Source organism: Eulemur rufifrons, chromosome 24, assembly GCF_041146395.1.
Source record: "Eulemur rufifrons isolate Redbay chromosome 24, OSU_ERuf_1, whole genome shotgun sequence".
Classification (NCBI taxonomy): Eukaryota; Metazoa; Chordata; class Mammalia; order Primates; family Lemuridae; genus Eulemur; species Eulemur rufifrons.
Genome location: NC_091006.1, coordinates 36,583,834 through 36,604,341, shown reverse-complemented (window position 1 = coordinate 36,604,341; position 20,508 = coordinate 36,583,834). Strand labels below are relative to the sequence as shown.

The following is a 20,508-nucleotide window of genomic DNA, read 5'->3' as shown; positions in this document are numbered from 1 at the left end:
CAAGGGATCCTTTAACCTCAGGAAGATAAACTATTTCCACAGCTATCCGAATAGGGAATAAAATGCTACAAGATAAATAAGTTACTAAAGGAGTTTAAAAAAAAAAAACATAATGTTACTTACATCAAGAGAGCCTTCATTGATAACAATCATTCCCATGTTCTTCTTCAAAAGTTTGCAGGAGTGTCCTGTGTCCAAACAGAGTAAAATTAGTTGATATAATTAATTTCTCCAGAGAAAACCTATAAAGATGTTAAAGTACTAATATGTACTAACAAAATAGCTCAAGATGGATTCATTACGAGTGACGGCAGTCAGCTGTTTTCCAGGTTTACAGGACGTTAAAAATGAAGTGCTCTTGCTAAAGGGGAGACATGCTACAAGGACACGTCTGGGCTGTTAATGCTACTCGGATAACAAACATGGAGAGAGATCACGGCAAGGATTCTCAATGTCCTGAACGCTGACAAATGTCCACGGATGCCCTTCGTGGTGATCAGCACGAAGAGTAAAGGATGGGCAAGGATCCTTCCCAGGGAAGGGCGCAGGAGGGCAGCCACCTCCCCCAGCGGACCCAGGAGAGCCATTAGGTACTTTCCTCTCCTGCCGCCTCTTGTTGTCCTGCACCTGCTGCCGGGCACAACCACCCCGTGCCCAAACCCAGCTGCCTGCCCGGAGCCAGCCCTGTGCCTGCCCTGTGCCTGCCCTGTGCCTGCCCTGTGCCTGCCCTGAGCCAGCCCTGAGCCTGCCCTGAGCCTGCCCTGTGCCTGCCCTGAGCCTGCCCTGAGCCAGCCCTGAGCCTGCCCTGAGCCTGCCCTGTGCCTGCCCTGAGCCTGCCCTGAGCCTGCCCTGAGCCAGCCCTGAGCCAGCCCTGTGCCTGCCCTGTGCCTGCCCTGTGCCTGCCCTGAGCCTGCCCTGAGCCAGCCCTGTGCCTGCCCTGTGCCTGCCCTGAGCCTGCCCTGAGCCTGCCCTGTGCCTGCCCTGAGCCAGCCCTGTGCCTGCCCTGAGCCAGCCCTGAGCCAGCCCTGAGCCAGCCCTGAGCCAGCCCTGAGCCTGCCCTGAGCCAGCCCTGTGCCTGCCCTGAGCCTGCCCTGAGCCTGCCCTGAGCCAGCCCTGAGCCTGCCCTGAGCCAGCCCTGAGCCAGCCCTGAGCCTGCCCTGAGCCAGCCCTGAGCCTGCCCTGAGCCTGCCCTGAGCCTGCCCTGAGCCAGCCCTGAGCCAGCCCTGAGCCTGCCCTGAGCCTGCCCTGAGCCTGCCCTGAGCCAGCCCTGTGCCTGCCCTGAGCCTGCCCTGAGCCTGCCCTGAGCCAGCCCTGTGCCTGCCCTGAGCCTGCCCTGAGCCTGCCCTGAGCCAGCCCTGTGCCAGCCCTGTGCCTGCCCTGTGCCTGCCCTGAGCCAGCCCTGTGCCTGCCCTGTGCCTGCCCTGAGCCTGCCCTGAGCCTGCCCTGTGCCTGCCCTGTGCCTGCCCTGTGCCTGCCCTGAGCCAGCCCTGTGCCTGCCCTGAGCCTGCCCTGAGCCTGCCCTGTGCCTGCCCTGAGCCAGCCCTGAGCCTGCCCTGTGCCTGCCCTGTGCCTGCCCTGAGCCTGCCCTGTGCCTGCCCTGAGCCTGCCCTGTGCCTGCCCTGTGCCTGCCCTGAGCCAGCCCTGAGCCTGCCCTGAGCCTGCCCTGAGCCTGCCCTGTGCCTGCCCTGAGCCTGCCCTGTGCCTGCCCTGAGCCTGCCCTGTGCCTGCCCTGAGCCTGCCCTGTGCCTGCCCTGAGCCTGCCCTGTGCCTGCCCTGTGCCTGCCCTGAGCCAGCCCTGTGCCTGCCCTGAGCCTGCCCTGAGCCTGCCCTGTGCCTGCCCTGTGCCTGCCCTGAGCCTGCCCTGTGCCTGCCCTGTGCCTGCCCTGAGCCAGCCCTGTGCCTGCCCTGAGCCTGCCCTGTGCCTGCCCTGAGCCAGCCCTGAGCCTGCCCTGTGCCTGCCCTGTGCCTGCCCTGTGCCTGCCCTGTGCCTGCCCTGTGCCTGCCCTGAGCCTGCCCTGTGCCTGCCCTGTGCCTGCCCTGTGCCAGCCCTGTGCCTGCCCTGAGCCTGCCCTGAGCCAGCCCCGTGCCTGCCCCGTGCCAGCCCCGTGCCTGCCCCGTGCCAGCCCCGAGCCAGCCCCGAGCCTGCCCTGTGCCTGCCCCGAGCCTGCCCTGTGCCTGCCCCGAGCCAGCCCCGAGCCTGCCCCGAGCCAGCCCCGAGCCTGCCCTGTGCCTGCCCTGAGCCAGCCCGGAGCCTGCCCTGAGCCAGCCCTGAGCCTGCCCTGTGCCAGCCCTGAGCCAGCCCCGAGCCTGCCCCGAGCAGGCTCCCTGCAGCCGGACGTTGCTGGAACACAGGCAACCCTGCCGACGGGTCTCACGTTCAAAAACCACCGTCACGTTTAAAATGATGCCATCGACACTCACTCCCTGTGTGATCTCATCCCACCTCACAGGTTTAACACATGAACTGCCATGTGAATTGTATTTAACTCACACTAGTTTTGAGCCTGCGGCCTCATGACGCATATGTAACTCATGTTTAATTACGTCGCTTTACCTTGAGAGCCGCGTGGTGCACAAGCAACTCACGCTGCCGTGCTGAGTTCCTGGAAATATTACTTGCTGATGTTCTTACTGTTATAATTAATACTGACGATTTAGTTGCATAGAACTCACGTGCAGAAAACAATAAAAATAAATTTTTCATTAAATTAGAAAGGATCATTTTGTTTTGGAAGTTTTTATTCTATTTTCGTAATAAAACACCATGGCCTCAAGGAAAAGTTTTTCTTCTAGTGTGGCAGCCAATGTGTCAAATATCACCTAGAAGTTGACCATTCTGGAAGCCCCGTCTCCCGCTCAAGACCTTTCCTGAGCTCCAGACGCGGATACCCAGGCGCCTACCCACAGCACACACGTGAGGACGGAGCGGGCATCTCCCGCATCTCCGACTCGGCCTATCCACACACTGGGCTCGGACCTCCCCCCTAGAAAACCTGCTCTTCCTTCTGTCCTCCTCGTTTTGGTTACGGGCAACTTCCTCCTTCAGTTGCTAAGACCAAAAACCTTGGAGTTCACCCCGATTCCTTTTCCTCCCTCGCAGTCTACGTCAAATCTATCAGTCAGTCCTGCCAGCTCTGCCTGTAACACACTAAGAACCTAGCCACTCCCCGGCCCCACTCCCGTCCACCCGAGTCGCGGCCACCGTCACCCCCGCCGGCCTCCCCCCTGCACACTTGCTCCCCCCACCCCCAGGCCACTCTCAGCCCAGCAGCCAGAGCCACCGTTTCCAGGGCACATCGGATTCTGTCTTTCCCTGCTGAGAACCATCCAGTGATTTTCCTGGTCACGCGGAGTAAATGCAAAGTCCTTACGGAGATGGCCCGGGGACCCCGTCCCACCTGGGCTCTGCTGCCTGCTCAGCTCTTCCCCGACGGCTCTGTGCTCTTCCTGTAACAGGAGACTGGCCCTTCCCGAACCACCATGAGCCAAGCTCCCTCTCTGACGTCACTCCTCGAACGTCACCTTCTCAGCGAGTTCTTCCCGACATCCCTGTGTGCAGCTGAACCCCTCTGTGCAATGCGCTTTATCTTCCATTCCATTTTTCTTTCTAGCCACCATCGCCATCTGATACACTGAGCACTTTTTTACTTTACTGTCCGTTTCTCTGACCAGTCGCTGAACTCCACAAGGACAGCGATTAGGGCTTCTTCTGTCCCCTGCACTTCCCTGGTAGCTGGCACCGTGGACACTCTGCCCACTTGCTGAGGAAACGGGTCGTATCCACCTTGTTCTAGGAACGATCATGGCCCAAGACTCTAAAAGTTAAGTGTTCCCAGAAACCAACACCTTACTCTTTCCTTCATAGGAACATTTGCAATCGCTACGTATCCTGAACCACCTGTAGCCTTGACCGCCCGTTTTGCTCACATGTTACTCTTCACCCCGCTGTGTGCGGTCTTACCGTTTCACTGTATCTGTGTTTGACATCTCCCAGTTCTAACTCGTCCCTCGTTCCCTTCCCACCTTCTTTCCCTTTGTCTCCAACATCAGTGACAACTTTTACAATCAAAATCAACAACTCGTGTGGCATGGAGATTTAAAGTTCTACTGGCTAGTTTTTTTAAAATAAAAATCAATTTTCTATTAATAACATCGATTTACTACAAATTTGCAGACCTGTATTTACAGGATACCTTAGGCTGACTGCTAACACTTCTAAAACAAATATTAGCTATATCTTTAAAAATAGAGAACACTTAAAAATGACTTTCTGAAAATGCAGTTTCATGCTGGGATCTCCCCTGAAGTGTATGTTTCCAACCTTGGGGAGTTTTGTATGTAATATATATGATGGATATCAAGAGGCTGAATCTATGTCAGGGTTTACAGTTCTCAGGCTACCTAACTATTACCAAATTTGGGGGGAAAAAAGAGTGTGTTTTGGGGGGGTCTATCATTGACACTACAGTCTTCTAAGACCAAATACTAACTTTCTTCTCAGGAACCCTGCTGTTACGGACGGAATTGTGTCCCCAGCCCTCCAAGTCATACGCTGAAGCTCTAACCCCAGTGTGACTGTATTTGGACATAGGGCCTCCACGGAGGTAACTAAGGTCAAATGAGGTCATAAGGATGGGGCCTGCTATGGTCTGAGGCCTGTGTTCCTCCAGAGTTCATGTGCTGACACCTAATAACCGATGGGAGGAGGGTGGCAGGTGAGGTCTTCGGGAAGTGATCAGTCGTGAGGGCACAGACCTCACGAATGGGACTGGGCTTCGGGCCCTTCTAGAAGAGGCCCCAGAGAGCTGCCTTGCTCCTTCTGCCACGTGACAAGGTGCCGTCTACGAACCAGGAAGGTGGCCTTCATTAGATACCAAATCTGCCAAGGCCTTGACCTTGAACTTCCAGCCTCCAGAACTGTAAGTTTCTGCTGTTCGTAAGCCACCTGGTTTTATGGTATTTTGTAACAGCCCCTAAATGGACCCGGACAGGGCTCTGATGCAACAGGACCGGCGTTGTCGTAAGAGGAGGGAGAGACGCCAGGAGTGCAGGTGCACAGAGGAAAGGCCACGCCAGGACACAGAGGGGCCTCACGAGAAACCAACGCTGCGGCACCTTGATCTCGGGCTTCCAGCTTTCAGAACTGGGTGAAAATAAACTTCTGTTGCGTAAGTCACCTAGTCCGTGGTATTCTGTTACGGCAGCCCGGGCTAAAATAAACTCTCTCCAAAAAATTGACATTAACTCTAGAATGAATGTGAACTGGCAACTTTCTCACTTCCTTTCTCAGAAATGACCTTTGGTCACATCGGTAAGTGTCAATACCTAAGTCTGCCATGAGCCCAATGTCCAGAGTTTCACAGACAACTGCAGAAATGTTACCTACATGTGCCGCTCACGGACAGAACACGGAGCAGGAGGAGACGGGAAGATGGGAGAAGGCATCACGCGGCTGCAAGAGCTGAAGTTTAGCTATGTCTAAAACCACCAGCTTTAAACGGGTCCTGGGGCCGCAGAAACAGGTGAGCCTAATACTATTATAAGTCTGGAACCCTGAAGTACCAACTCTTTCAAATCTTGAAACGTCTACAAATCCATCTTCCAAAATATATCAACCCCGATTTGATCATTACACATTATTTGCTTGTATAAAAATATGACATGTGCCCCATAAATAGTACAACTCTTATAGCCATAATTAAAAATAAAAAATTAAAAAACACATCAGTCTATTAAAAAGCACCACGATTTAATGCCTGAGTTAGGTGACTTACCAATGTTAATGGCAGTCTCTTGCTTGTCCCCTGTGAGAATCCAGATTTTGATGTCTGCTTTCATCAGAGTTTCTATGGTTTCAGGCACTTGATCTTGTAATTTATCCTCGATGGCCGTCGCTCCAAGCAGCTGAAGATTCTGGAGAAAATGAGTGGTAAGAATTTTAAGAAGAAAACCAGTTTAGAATCTTTAAGAACAAAAAAACCGAAGTGTGTCTATGTTTTAAAATCAGAGACTAAATGATAACTGGTGGACTTTGGTGCAAATTCCAACTACACAACTGAGTTTTCTCACTTAAGGATCCTTGACTTTCATCCTTGACTCTCTAGGTATGAGACCGAGGCTCCTATGTAACTCCTCCCTAAGGTAAGGGACTGATTCTAAAAAAAAAAAAAAAACCACACATAGAAGAGGCGGTGGTGGGGAACCAAACGTCGGTTAAAAAGCAGCAGGCATGCTAAGAAAAAATAAACAAAGAACTATGGGAGATGACCACAGTGAAGAAGGAATTCTGTTGGCCTGTTTGAAAAAGACGAAGGGTAGATGCTGATACTATTAAATTGCATTGTCATGTGGTGCGGTGTCAGGAAATGTATACACATGATACAATCAGAAACAGTGAGGAAGAGAGCAATGAACAAAGTGACGGCATTAGTCTCTGCAAGGAAGAACAGGCTGAGTGTTTGTCACACTGTTCCACATGTGCGCAGTGGGAGGTCAGACTCTATTAAGGATCTCTCGCTTATTACATGGCATCTTTCACACGAGACTGAACGCAACCAGTATGCTCTGGGGAAAGCCGTCCTAATGTCTCACGAAGAACAACGGTTTCTACTTTCGTCTTCCCAAAAGGAGGTGGTGGTGGGGTGGAGGTGAGAACAATCTCTTGGATGTTAAGGAAACCCAGTTTGCCAAACAGACACAGGCGATGGTGGTCTTGGTCCTAAACACACAGGAATGCACCGTGATGGATAAGGATTTAGATGCTTCTTTCCGTCATGTGACCAGGCGCTGTAACGAGCCGGACGCCCTTCCCAACGGCGCTCTGCAAGCCACAACCAACCGATTCTGTCTCCCCCAGTTTCCCTACAACCTCACTTCCAGCGTGATCCGCTTCAGCACTTATCTTTCTTCTCAACCTCTTTCTCCCTTCCTGACTTCATTTATTATTTAAATACAGGCAAGGGCAGAATGCATACCGGGGCAATCGCGTGCTGAGGATATCACTAGAGTTGGTGATAACAAAGCAAGCCATTCTCTACTTCTCCTTATTCTTCACCACAACTGGAGTCCAAAACAGTCTGAAGTTTTGGTTAGGCAGGGAAAATAAAGTTGATTATATATATAAACATGTAAGAATGTGTGTGTGTACATGCGTATAATTTATGCCTGCATCAGTTAGGAATGCTTTTAGCTTTAAGCATTAGAAAACTATGACCAATAATGGCTTAAATAGAGGTTTAACTTCCTCACGTGAGCAGTACTGAAGTAGGCAGCTGTGGACATGAGGGTGGCAGCTCATCCTCCTGACCTCTGCCAATGCCTCCAGGTGGCCATCACTGGTGTAATTAAAGCAGCCACACTGAAGACACGAAGAAGAAAGTAATACCAACTGCATCTGTCTCTTATGTGCAAAAGCAAAGTATTTCTAAAAGCCCTCAGCATAGTTCCAAATACGGCTAATTGGCCAGACTGTATTTCACAGCTAACCCTAACTATTAGCATTTAGCTTTTCCAGCCTCCATAGTGGGGGTGTTGAGGCAGAAGGGGGAAGGGAACGAGTGCTACATTAGCCAGATGACAGTCTCTGCCACCGCGGGCACACAGAAAGGCATGCACGTGCATGGTGTCTGTGCACACGTGAGCGTGTATGTCTGTCTACAGACAGCCACATCCACACATCCCCCGCTGCCTTGCCTACTGCAACTTGCTTCCTCCTGCAAAGCCAAACTCAAAAGTTACTGCTTCTTTTAAGCTTTCTTTTTCTTCTTAAAACAAAATTCCCCCTCTGTTGTGCTCCTGTAGAACTTTGCTCATCTTTACACATCTCACATATTAAGACAAGCTGCTCAAATGCACGACTATGGTAGGTTTGCTCAAGAGTAGGGACCGTGTCTTGTTCATCTTTGCATCTTCACAGCCCTGAGAGTCAGCATGCAGTGGGTTTACTAAGTGAACTAATGACAAAGCAAAACCAAACCCAAATCCAAACAGTATAAAATATCGCTGCAGTCTAGACCATTCTGTTTTCAATATATTCAAAACAACACGGACAGCTATTAAATACACTTGATGCATGACTTCTTAGTATATAATATATAAAACAGGAAGGCAAATTTCCTTCTTTAAAAAGATAGTATTATCTTATTACCTTTAATGGGAAGCAGATTTGAAATCTATCATAACCTGATGAATAATTATCATCAAGAAGTTCAAGAAAGAAAAGGAGGACGAGTTCGGCATCCGCTGTGCCAGCACCACAATTGCTGAATGTCAACATTTAGATCACGATTCTATCAATTCCTTCAGCTACTTACAGGCATTTTCAGTTAAATCATTCTGGCTCACATCCCAGTGAAGATCAGGATGTAGCTGTGTTCAAATTTTAAATATTCCACAGAAGGCATGATGAGGTTTTTAATGATCGCGGGGACAGTTTAGTAATAGAGGCCCACAAAATTTTCTAAACCAAAAAATTATTTTTCATAATCTGTTTCGTAAAACACTGGGCTAACTAGATAACATGAGAGCTAAGATATGAACACATCCGTTGGAAATACGTCTGTATATTTTCTAGCTTTAAGGGGAGAAATGAGCTCAGAAAGCATATAGGCACATATTGACAGACACAAATGTATACAAATGAAATTATTTCACTGGGGAGATCATGTTGAAATCATGTTTGAAAGAAGGAAAGCATCTGATTTTGCACAGATAAAAGGGAAACATTTTTCAAACCAGGGAAAATTAACATAAAGGACCAAAGAAGCAGTAGGGCCAGCATGGGACGCTGAGAAGTTACAAGCAGGTTAACATGGGGTGTGTTGGTGGTTATGATAACAGGAACTTTGAAAAAGGGTAATAAAATATTTCTGAAAATTCAGCAACATTACAATGGGTCTACTTTGGTGTCTATAAGGGAAACACTGTACTCAAACAGTTTCTTAATTTTCCCTTTCTCCGAAGAGCTGCTTGAGAAAAGAACTTATTAATTTTAGCGGTAGGCTCTGCAGACTTCTGTCCTCTTGTCCTGGCGTCATTCATTGTGAGATTAAGATCTTGAGGGACAGGCTGTTCTGCCTCTGGAAATTAATATCTTTAGCTACAAAACGATCATTAGAAAAAGGATTTGAACTTTGCGTGCTTTTCCTGAGCATAACACAAGAGTGTTTAGGCCATAATCAATTTCATCCCGAATATGTATTACCTTACACAGACGGCCACTAATGGGCACTGTGGGAATTACATATTCAGCAAGTGTTGAAACGTGATAAAATTCCCATGGTATTTATGGAATTAAAAAAAAAAAAAACTAAACACTAATTTTACTTTCAAAATGTAACCATGCCAACAGTTATGAACGTTTTAGGGTGATCATTCTTAGATATAATACAGATTTAGTTATCACTGGAAAATCATGAAATAATATTTATTCACCTAGTAAAGCCTCCAATAATCTTATTTTCTCTTTCAGATGTTCCTAATGTATGCAGAATTTTTAAAAAGGCATATAAGTATAAAATTTCTACCCTACTGAAGATAAAAAGCTTCATGTAGAGTATTTAAAAACTTCATGTAGAGTCTGATAAAATAAATAACAAGAGATTCAGAAAGTTTGTCTTTTCCCCAATAGATGTGTATTTTGCTAAATAACAGAACCTCAAAGTGACCTATTTCTATATTAGCAAATATTTTGTCAGTGCTTTGATGATGTCATATTTTTTAAAAAGTTTGCGGTATGTTCCTAAATGAGAAAAGTATAATAATCAAACTCTTATCAACTTAGGCTTCAGATTATGACATGGGCTATTGGGCAGACGTTTCTTTAAAGACAAAGCAGTAATATTGTTAAGCAAAAGCAAAATATCACCACTGGCGTAAATATGGATAGATACTAGTAACGTGTATTAACCTTTATTTTAACATGGAATAAGATTATAACTAGGAAGATGACAAAACAGCAACTCGCATTTCCTGAGCAGAGAAAACGGACCAGACACTGCCAAGCATTTTATGTTTATTAATTAATTCAGTTAATAACTGCAGAGAGGCTGAGTAAATTATCTAGGGTCAAACAGAGGAACAGCTGAGCTATGACGATTAAGAAAACACCACGAATGAATACATACCCAGAAGAAGCAAATGGGAAGTAAAACTGAGTTGGATGGAAAATCATCAGGTTTTTAAAAACATTTGTCTTTGCTCTTCAGCCTTTAATCGCACTTTGTTTCTACGAACGGGATTCAGCTGCAGCCCCGAGTCATTCCTGCTGGGTGGACCTGTTTCCTCATTGCAACCTGCTGGCCCCACATTCCCATTTTGGGATTGGCCCCTGTACAGGTGCACACGCTGCCTGCATCATTCACAGATACACCCCGAACAGGTGGCTCTGGGCAAGGTGCTGGGATACAGTAGCCAGTTCCCTCCCGCACGGGATCTGTGGTTCAGGAAGCATCACTAGAGGCTCTTCTTCGCACTCCTCTCTGCCTTGTTTTCCCTCTGCACCTCCGTGCCTTTTACTGGCATTTCTCCTGGCTGTCATCATGCCCCAGGTAATGAACCACTGGGCCAGAAATTTAGTGGTTCTTTTCAAACGTCAGCATGCGTCAGAATCACCCCACTGCTGGGCCCACACCCAGAACTTCTCATCAACAGGTCTCAGGGGAGGCCTGTAAACGTGCACTGGTTACAGTGTTGCTGGTTGGGGGTCTGCTGACCTAGAGCAGGACTGACGAGCTTTTCCTGTAAAAGGACAGACGGTAAGTATTTTAGAGTTTGAGGACCATACATTCTCTGCTGCTACTCAGTTATGTTGCTATAGAATGAAAACGGCCAAAAACAATATGTAAACAAATGGATTTAGTTGTATTCCAATAAAATTTTATTTACAAAAATAGGCAGGGGGTGGATTTGGCCCTAGGGCTGGAGTTTGCAGACTCCTTACGCAGAACACCTGTGAGCATCCCGCCCCTGCACCCGGCCCCGCCCTGCCTGCCTGCCCCGTAAGCCCACATCCAGCTCCTGCCCCTCCCTGCGCGAGCCTTCGGTTCTTTCCTTTCCTCGCAATCCTACGCTGCAGACAAAGCCTCTCAACTGTAATACGGGATTCTCACTGGAGAGAAACAGTGCTCTCCCCGAATAATCACATAATTATGTATTACACCCTATTTAAAAACGTTATACACATTACTGTATGTTAGACACTATATATAAGTTTTTATGTGAGAATAAACGTAGGAATGAGGTCTTGTCTTAGACTGGATGCCTCACAACATCTATCTAACATGAGTTAACACTTGATGTTAAATACTAAACAATGCATTAAAACTTACCCAAAGATCAGCAAAGGTGGGGAGGGATAAGAGGAGACAATTCCAAACAGAAGAAATCACACGTGCAGAGACAGAGGTATGAAAAAACATATCATGTCTGAAAAGTTGCCAGTTAGTCAATATGGAAATACTACGCGAAGCGAGGTGTGGCAGTGAGGAAGACGAGGCTGGAAAAGCCACGAGAGGATAGAAATGGAAAGTTCTGTGCGTCATGCGAATGATTCCAAAGGCAAAGGGCATTTGGCGAACAATTTCTCAAAGGGAGAGACGGCTCAGATTTACATTTCAGAAAGTTCACGAGTGGCTGCCCGGGGATGGATTCGGAAGAAGGGAGGCTGTAAGACCAGCAAAGGGGCTGTTGCCACCATCATCCTATTCAGCTTGAAAGCTCGGTGACCCTGGAATCTGGATGTGCCGTGGGACCCTCAGAGCCATTGCACGGCACAGGGTCTCAGAGTTGGCTGGGCTCCTCTCCGCTCTGCGTCCCGCTGGGCATCATTCTTATTTAAAAGAAAACATTTTGGGAGGCCGAGGAGGGAGGATCATTTGAAGCCAAGAGTTTGAGACCAGCTGAACAACATAGCAAGACCCTGACTCCACAAAAAATTAAAAAGAAAATTAACCAGGCGTGTTGGTGCACGCCTGTAGTCCCAGCTACTTGGGAGGCTGAGGCAGGAGGATGGTTTGAGCCCAAGAGTTTGAGGTTGCAGTGAATTGTGATTGTGCTATTGCACTCTAGCCTGGCAACAGAGTAAGACCCTGTCTCAAATAAATAAAAGCAGCAGCAGAAGAAGAGAACTCACATCTCCTTTCCTTTCCATTTAAGCTGGGCTACTGTATCAAGACCAAGAGGATTAAACCATCGGAACGGTTTAATCCTCTCCGTGCTTCTGGAGAATCACGCAACCGGTTAATTTTTCCAAGGCCAAAAAATAGGTTTTAACTTGGTGTTTTTCAAACCACAGAAATCACAGTTGAACTTACAGAGCCAAGGGCTTAGCAAATAAGGCCAGAATTCACACACCCAGCTGAAAGGAATCAAGAGTTGAGAGGCGATTGGGCGTAACTTGCAAAAACAACACATCCATCTTATCTGCGTTGAGAAGACGTCAACATGCAGTGTGGAAAGGCGACCAGGAAGCATCGTGAGGAGGAACCTACCATGCCAGAGAGGAGGAGCCCGTGCTTAGAGATACAAGGAAACAAACCTTAAGTACTTCAAACAAGAAGGCTCTAAAGACCAGTTGCGGGGAAAATACAAACAACACATTTCCATCTTATTTTTTAAGGAAAACACAGTATGTTGCATGAAGCGCATAGAAGCTGCCTCAGTAAACAGACAAACAGGCCAACGCATCCCCCCGCCCACGTGCTGATCTAGGGATTATGCAACTACACACTTGATTACATGTTACTTTTCAAGTCTGCAATATTTTGTACACACTCTTGCTTTCTTCTAAACCAAGCCGGCAGCATAACATGCAGATTGTTAACGTGGGATTTGGAATTCAGACAGAACAGGGATTTGCATCCTTGCTCTGCCAACCACGGATATAGCTCCATCAGCAGGGACCTTACCTAAGAATCAATTTCTACAACAGGCGGATAAACCTAATAACACCGATTTAATAGAGCTGTTCCGGGGATGAAATTAGATCAGTCATCTCAATTTTTTTTTTAGTATATTAAAAAAATGTTGAGTATTTATGACAGCTACATTTTTGTATAACGTATTTGTTCTGTTAATATTAATAAATTATGGGCATTACAAAAACGTGAAAACAGATTATAAAAAAGATGAGCTAAAACATAAGCAGAAGTTCTAACATTGTCTTGCTCACCGCAGTGGAATATCTGGTGTACCCCACATTAGAGGCCCTTGAACTAGACATACAGGGTAAAGAGTAGTAAATGCCCAGAAAGTGGCAGGTCTTACTAGTAGACGAGTTGACTAACTGCAAATGTTCATAAGCAAATAGTAAAGCAGGAAACTACTGCAATTTTGAACCACAAAATCACCAGTCTATTATGTAAATTTTCATTTCGTTTGTAGTACAAATGAAAGTGATATTTGTGGCTACTAAGAATAGATGTGGTAGTTTTATCTGGAAAAGCATTCCATTCTAATACAGAAGTTACTGAGAACTTGGCAATCGTAAATGTTCAAGAATGTCCTGTTTTCCATTAAGTTTTTTTTTTTTTTTTTTTTGTTGAGACAGAGTCTCACTTTGTTGCCCAGGCTAGAGTGAGTGCCGTGGCATCAGCTTAGCTCACAGCAACCTCAGACTCCTCGGCTTAAGCGATCCTCCTGCCTCAGCCTCCCGAGTAGCTGGGACTACAGGCATGCGCCACCATGCTCGGCTAATTTTTTCTATATAGATTTTTAGTTGTCCATATAATGTCTTTCTATTTTTAGTAGAGACGGGGTCTCGCTCAGGCTGGTCTCGAACTCCTGACCTTGAGCGATCCACCCGCCTCGGCCTCCCTGAGTGCTAGGATTACAGGCGTGAGCCACCGCGCCCGGCCCCATTAAGTTTTATATGTCTTTAGGAATCCTCCAAACCATTTGTTGCCACATGTTGCAAATGGCACTACATTGTTGCTTAGTCACCCCGAGTGTAACGGCTGAACCACGTTAAGCATCAAGGCAGTCTTTAAACATCCCCAAAATGTCAATCATATTTGGGGCAGGAGAAAAGGAAATAATGTAAAAAAAGATCACTACACCCCACTGTCCTCTCTTAATGCCTTATCTCCGTGCCCAGGGACTAAGCCCTGTCTGGGATTACGGTTTTTTTTTTTTCGAGGTCACAAGTTTACTGCCTGTCTCCCCATCACTAAAACAAAGGCAGAGATTTTTCTGTCCTTTCCCCATGTGCTCAGAGCCTAGAACGGAGCCTGAGACACAGCGGTACTCAGCCGTTCTGTTGAATCGTTGAGCCACATCTCACATTTACATATCAAGTAACTTTGAAGACAGGTTTCATAAATAAGTCTAAACTTCTAAAGAACACATTCTGTAAAATTATTGGCTTCTTTTCTATTAATAACTATTGCTAAATTAATCCTCAGTGATAACACAATTGACACCAATGCCTTCAGTGTGTGGGAGGCATGAACTGTACTATAATACAGGCCAGGCTCTCACTAAGCAAGCACTTACTAAACGCCAGCTTCTGAATCCATTATTTAATTGAATAATTCATCTATTCATCAAACATTTATTGAGTGATTAACATACACCAGACAGTCCAGTGCTGGAGATACAGGGATGAATGTGGTGAACACAGTGTCTGCTCTGATGAGGCTTCAGTCCAGTGGAGGAAATAGGTTAATCGCAAACACAAAATACACATAAAACACAGCATTGCTGTCTGATCAAATGAGAGGGCGAGATGCCAAAATTGCAATGTTCTGATTTTACTCTTAAGCTCAGAAATGATCTTCTGACCCATAATCCATTTTTAAAAAAATTTAACAGATAAAGTATTGGGTAAGTTCTCATTTTTTAAAAACACATTTCCCAACCTACACCTCATAAGAAGAGCAAAAGAAAAACCTTATCACCAAAGAAATTGCTGCTTCAATCCATGTTCAATCTGGACAGGTATTAGAGCTTATACTGTTTTCTATTTTCTGTAATTCTCAAGATAAATGATTGGCTTTTGTGAACATAGAAGCTATTAATAGGCACTCTATGCAATGCTAAACACATAATTGCATTTGGGTATCGAAGCAAATAAACAGAAATTTTTCAAAACCTTTTCATACCACGAGGGCATGCCTTGATATTGCACCAATGGCTTAATTATAAAATAAGATCAGAGCCCTCTGTAGTATTACTTTTCAAAGGAATCCAGCAGCATAATATGAATATGTGGCAAAAAAAAATCTATGTGCCTTGGAATAAAAGTGACAGATCAAAGTAAGAAATTTCAGAGAAACCCCTGCGAATTAACCACGAAACTTCATAATTATCCTGTTATTTACAATTCTTCGTGAGTGAATGCAAATACATTTTTAACAACTGTTTTAAAGACAGTCTGATTTAAAAGAAACACAGACCAACACTGTAAGTGGTTTCATAATCTAAAATTGTGAGTTCGACTATGTTAACTGTTTTTCAAAAGAACAAGGTTAAGGAAGATAAAAGAGGTCAAGGCTGTTGTCTGAAAGAACGAGACGACTGTAAATTCTCTCAAGTGGTGACAAACAGAGTCTGAGAGGTGTCAGTGTCCACAGTATCCAGAGTGAAGCTGCAGTTCTCCAAGTGGGTCAAGACCATTGAGGTATGTGGTAACTGTAATAATCCCTTTTGCATTTTATTTAATAACTGCAAGAACTTTCTCGTTCCGGAACAAGTCAGGCCTTCCTGGTAATAAATGTCACCTCTTGGTGTATTTAGTAACAGAAAAAAGAAAAGAGGTGTCAGTAACTCATTTCTGAAACAACTCACAGGATTAGAATTCTTGTAATATACTGAAAAGTTTGCCATCTGAACGCAAGTGTTGGAGGCCAAACAGTACAATCTTGGAAGAGTGATGATAACTACATTTTATAGACGGATCTGAAAGTCCCAAATCCTCTGGTTTACCAATGACTGCATTTAGGGATAACAATATCCGGAGGACTTTTCCAAACCTCCCCATGGCCTCCTTCCTGCATCGCACCCCAGAGGGTGGAGAAAGGCTTTAACTAAATTTTAAAAATGGAATTTCTAGTTTGAACTAACAGTAATTTGGAGGGGTGAGAGTGAGCGCAGGGTTTAAAAGTACAAACTTCATCATGTTGCAAAGATTTCACTTCTCTTGTAACATATTAAAAATACTGTTTTCAGGAAAAACTCTACAGATCTTCCAAATTTTGAATGTCTTTAATGTAACACTACCATTAACATGTCAATGGGATTTTATATCATTAATTCAATTATGTTCGCAAATCCTGCATGTCACCACGATGGTGTTCTGATCTCTTATTTTTAATTTTATTTTTTGATAGACTCTCTGAGGCTGATGTTCTGATCTTTCGAGAAGCTCATTTTTCTAAAAGGTTCACACACAGAGGTAGTATTTGGTTTTCAAACTGTGCTCAGCGGAACCCCAGAGTCACAAAGCCCCTCCCGGACCCCCATGAGCATGAGGTGGAGGCCGGGGGGACAGCTGAGGGGGCTTCTCTCCACCCCCCACCCTTAGCCGGAGCAGCTCTGCTCTCCTCAGTGAGTCACACTATGGTTCAGGCAATAGTGTGTTCGGAAAATGGGTTTTGCTCTAAAAAAAAAAAAAAAAAAAAAAAAGATTTGAAAACTACCCTCATTGTTCAAAATTTCAGTCTTAGATGCTAAGTCCAGTATTATGGTCTGCATAAAAATAGATTCCAATCACATCAAAACCAGACTGCACCATCAACACGTCTCAGCTAAAGCAGAGAAGGAAGACGACAGAAACGGATGAACCCGAGGACGGTGGTGGCTAAATTTAAAGCCAGGGTGACAGACTCGCAGAACCCGACAGGTCGTCCGACAGGCTGAAACCTGCCCCAGGCGGGTGGGTGGTTTTATGGCGGTAACCTCGACTTCTACTGAACACTCCCCCGGCTGATTATCACAAAGGACGGAGGCTGAGACCAAGACAGAAGTGACAGCTCTGGCTCTAGATATATAACTACAAAAACTCTACAGTCCCCCAACGATCAGGGTTGGCAGAAGCACTTTTCAGAAAAACAGCTTGGTCGCAGAGACCCCGATGTCATTTTGTCCGTTCTTTCTCCCTACAAAGACTTGGGGTGTCCTCTAACTAGTAACATCATCCTTTGAGGCCCATTTCCAAAGCGACCACCTCTCTGAAAAGCTTCCTTCGGACCCAGAATCTGGGTCCCTTCAGAACTGCTCACTTGGGAAGTTGGCTCAGACCAAGGCACCCGGGGGGCCGCGGCCAACCTCCCCGTTGGCTCGTGCGCCCCCAGCAGCGGCTGCGTATTAGCCGTTTACCAGAAGTTAATTAAGTGGATAAACTGGATGAAACCGCAGTGTCGGGACCAGGGTGTGGAACAGGCTGGCGGAGCAAGGGACCCAATCGCTTCATCTTTCTGGGTCTGGGATTGTTCAAAAATAGAGAGCATGGCTTCTCATGAAGTAAAGAGGAATTAGCTACACATTCCCTTTTTCATTTATTGTAGGCAAAAGGTATAAGGGAAGTTTCTATATTTGGAAACTAAAAAAAAAAAAAAAATACATATACTTTCAGTGGATTTCCTCTGGCAACTTAAATTTCAATGGAACTCTCGATCGCCATCTGCTGGACAAGGATGAACATCTATTTCAGTTAAAAGGTGGAAGTCACAAGGCTTTTAACCAGGTATTAAAAAACAATGAGAACAAAACAGTTAAACCTAGACACTGTAAGCTATACACTCTAGGACATCCAGAGAGTAAGAATGTTGGGTACATCAAACATTCAACTCCAGATTTTCTGCACTGTGTGAAACGGGAAACAAACAATTTCATATATTTGGAATCCATTTTTAAATCTATTTTTATTTCCACTTAAATTCTATCTCATGAGCATAATGGGAAAGGTTTTACTATATTCGGGCTGTGTAGAAAAGGGGACAGGAAAAAAAAAAAAAAGAATCATTTCCAAACAAGATAATTTAAAAAAAAATTTTAAATGAGTAGGAAAAGCAAAAGATTACAAATCAATACCATTAATGCTTTAAGACGATATGTGACTTTGGTTGGAGAGACTGAAAGAGATTATGGCTATGATCTCAGATTATTTCACCATATAATACCCTGAAGACACAATCATATATAAATATGTTAGGAAGTGGCAAAAAAAAAAAAAAAAAAAAAAAACCCACAACAAAAAATCCCTAAAAAACACCCCCACCCCCCAAAAAAAAACCCAGAGAGAGAGAGAGACACTGACTCTCACTCCGTAAGTCAATTGCTAACAAGCCCCCTACTGCCTATACCTAAAAACTGAGAGGGGAGGGTACCAAGCTGCAAGGCACCACACAGAAATGTCTCCTTCGAAGTAGGAATAATATGTGGGATGAGCAAGTCTAAAGCTCTGAAGTACAGCACGAGGACGACAGTTAACAACAGCGGATTGTATTCAGGATTTTTGCTAAACCCGTAGGTCACAGCTGCTCCTGCCACGGAAAGAAAACGGGTAACTGTGGGAGATGACGGATATGTTACCATGTTTCACTGTAGTAACTGTTTTACTATATACACTGACTCGTAACATCACACTGTATACCTTAAATATGCACAATAAAATTAATTTTATAAAAGGAAAAGCAAATGTGGCTGCCAGCCAGCACTGCCTGTGAGCTGCCCCGTGCTGCTGGGGAGCACAAGTTCCAGCCACCTCCAGGGGACAAACCCCAGGACCAAGCCAAAGGCCACCCAGAAGGGCGCAGAACTGAGCCACTACAAAAAGTTATATGCAAATAAAAGGGGCGATACCTAGATATCCATCGGGAGGGGATTAAACAGGAAATGTCGTGTTAAGATATTCTGATTTTTGTTCCATGGTCCCTTGAGTAAAGACTGAAACCTTCTGGAAACCAGACTTTCCGCATGATCCAGAGTCACCCACGTACCTTTTCGATTAACTCGTAGCTCTCTTCGAGCTTGAGCAGCCTGTTCTGCACGGACGTAGACGCTCGCTGGTACACGCCTCGCCACTCTTGAAAGTCGTTCTCCGAAATCTCGGCCACCGCGAAGCATAACGTCCTCAGCCCTGGAAAAAGCAGCACACACTCCTCAGCACACTGAAGATGTGCGCACAAGTCTATGGTCTGCATCCTCATTTAACAAAGTCTCGGTTTGACCAGACCGATGCAATTCAAACAATGTGCCGAAGTCCAATTCAACTACGACAACATCTTAGTATAAAACGTAGGTTACTATTCCCCCAGCCTTTAAAACTGGCAGCCTGCTTATAATCCACAGCCCTTTGATCCATCTGCAACGCCTAGGTAAAGTTTTCTAACATCCTAATCGTGTCAAGCTATTTTCTTTGCTTGCAATCTTCTATTTCTTCCCCAGGATGAAATTTAAACCCCAAAGCATGGCTCACACACATCTCATCAGGTGCCTTTAACCTGTTCCCTGCCGTTCACGTCCTACACATGAGGGTCCTCACACCAGCGGGTCCCTGTTTCCCCTTTTCACCTTCCCTGACACCTCCCCACTGTCTGCCTCGTGCGTACTTTGAGACTCGGCTCCTAAAATCATTTCTTTGATGCACTCTCCTGTCACCCAGATCTGACAGGCAGAAATCCCCAAATACACTGTGTCACTGTGTGAATGACAGTGTTTCCTACAGGTTTTCTTGTGGGTCTCCTCAATTAGATTAAAGCCCCTGGAGGGCAGGTGTGCGGAATTCTTCACTTCCGTAGCTCCAGTGCCGAGCACAGTGGCTGACCATAGAGTGGCTTCATAGGCGGTTATGGGGGCGGGGGGAGACCCCACTGGGGTCTACGGGGAGGACCACAGCTTCCTCTTAGGGGGAAATAGGACGGCATGAATTACTGCTCCCTGCCCTTGCACACGTGTAGTACGAAGAGTCAGAGTGCAGCTGAGGGACAGAGGCGGGGAAAAGGCCAGCCAGCGGACACGCCCTGGGAGCACTCAGAGCTGATGTCCCAGGCGACCTCCCGCCAGGGCTGGGTGGCTGCCGATTTCACAGATTTCACAACTCGTTTCCCTCCAGCCAGAAGAAAGTCGATGGACTGGAAGAGGGGAGAGGGCGAAGCATCTCAGTCACACGAGGACGCGGTTCTCTGGATGCCCAAGAAGACAACGCCCTCTCTCTGCTTCATTTAACTCCTAGAATGACGGGGACCAGACGCCTGGCTTAGTGATCTCACGACAAATAAAACATATCCAGGGAGACATGTCAGACGCAGGAAACCGAGAGCGCAGGGTGAGAGCTGCCCAGGGGACTCCTCCTCCCCAGAAAGGAAGAGGGCTGTCCACTGACGGCTCACGGAGAGTGGAACGTACATCTCTGAGGCCATACTGCGACATGTTTCTCTCTTTTGGACACTTGGCTGTAAAAGTTACTCCAGGGAGTCGCAGAGTAGAAACACCGTTCAGCCCAGGGCCAGGAAGGGCGGGTGGCGGCGGGGCCAGGCCAGCTCACAACCGGCTAGAGTGACAGGAGCTTGG

The 20,508-nt window shown here is 46.2% G+C and overlaps 1 protein-coding gene across 3 annotated transcripts in view; it reads right to left on the bottom strand.

Moving 5' to 3' along the window:
- ATP8A1 (ATPase phospholipid transporting 8A1) overlaps positions 1–20,508 on the bottom strand; it is a 190,259-nt gene that overhangs the window by 74,777 nt on the left and 94,974 nt on the right. For all 3 annotated transcript variants that reach the window (XM_069458057.1, XM_069458058.1, XM_069458059.1), the window contains 3 exons: positions 18,936–19,075; positions 5,775–5,913; positions 124–188 (listed from right to left, as the gene is read on the bottom strand). In XM_069458057.1, coding sequence (XP_069314158.1) covers positions 124–188; positions 5,775–5,913; positions 18,936–19,075 — 344 coding nt within the window. The remainder of the gene's footprint in view (positions 1–123; positions 189–5,774; positions 5,914–18,935; positions 19,076–20,508) is intronic.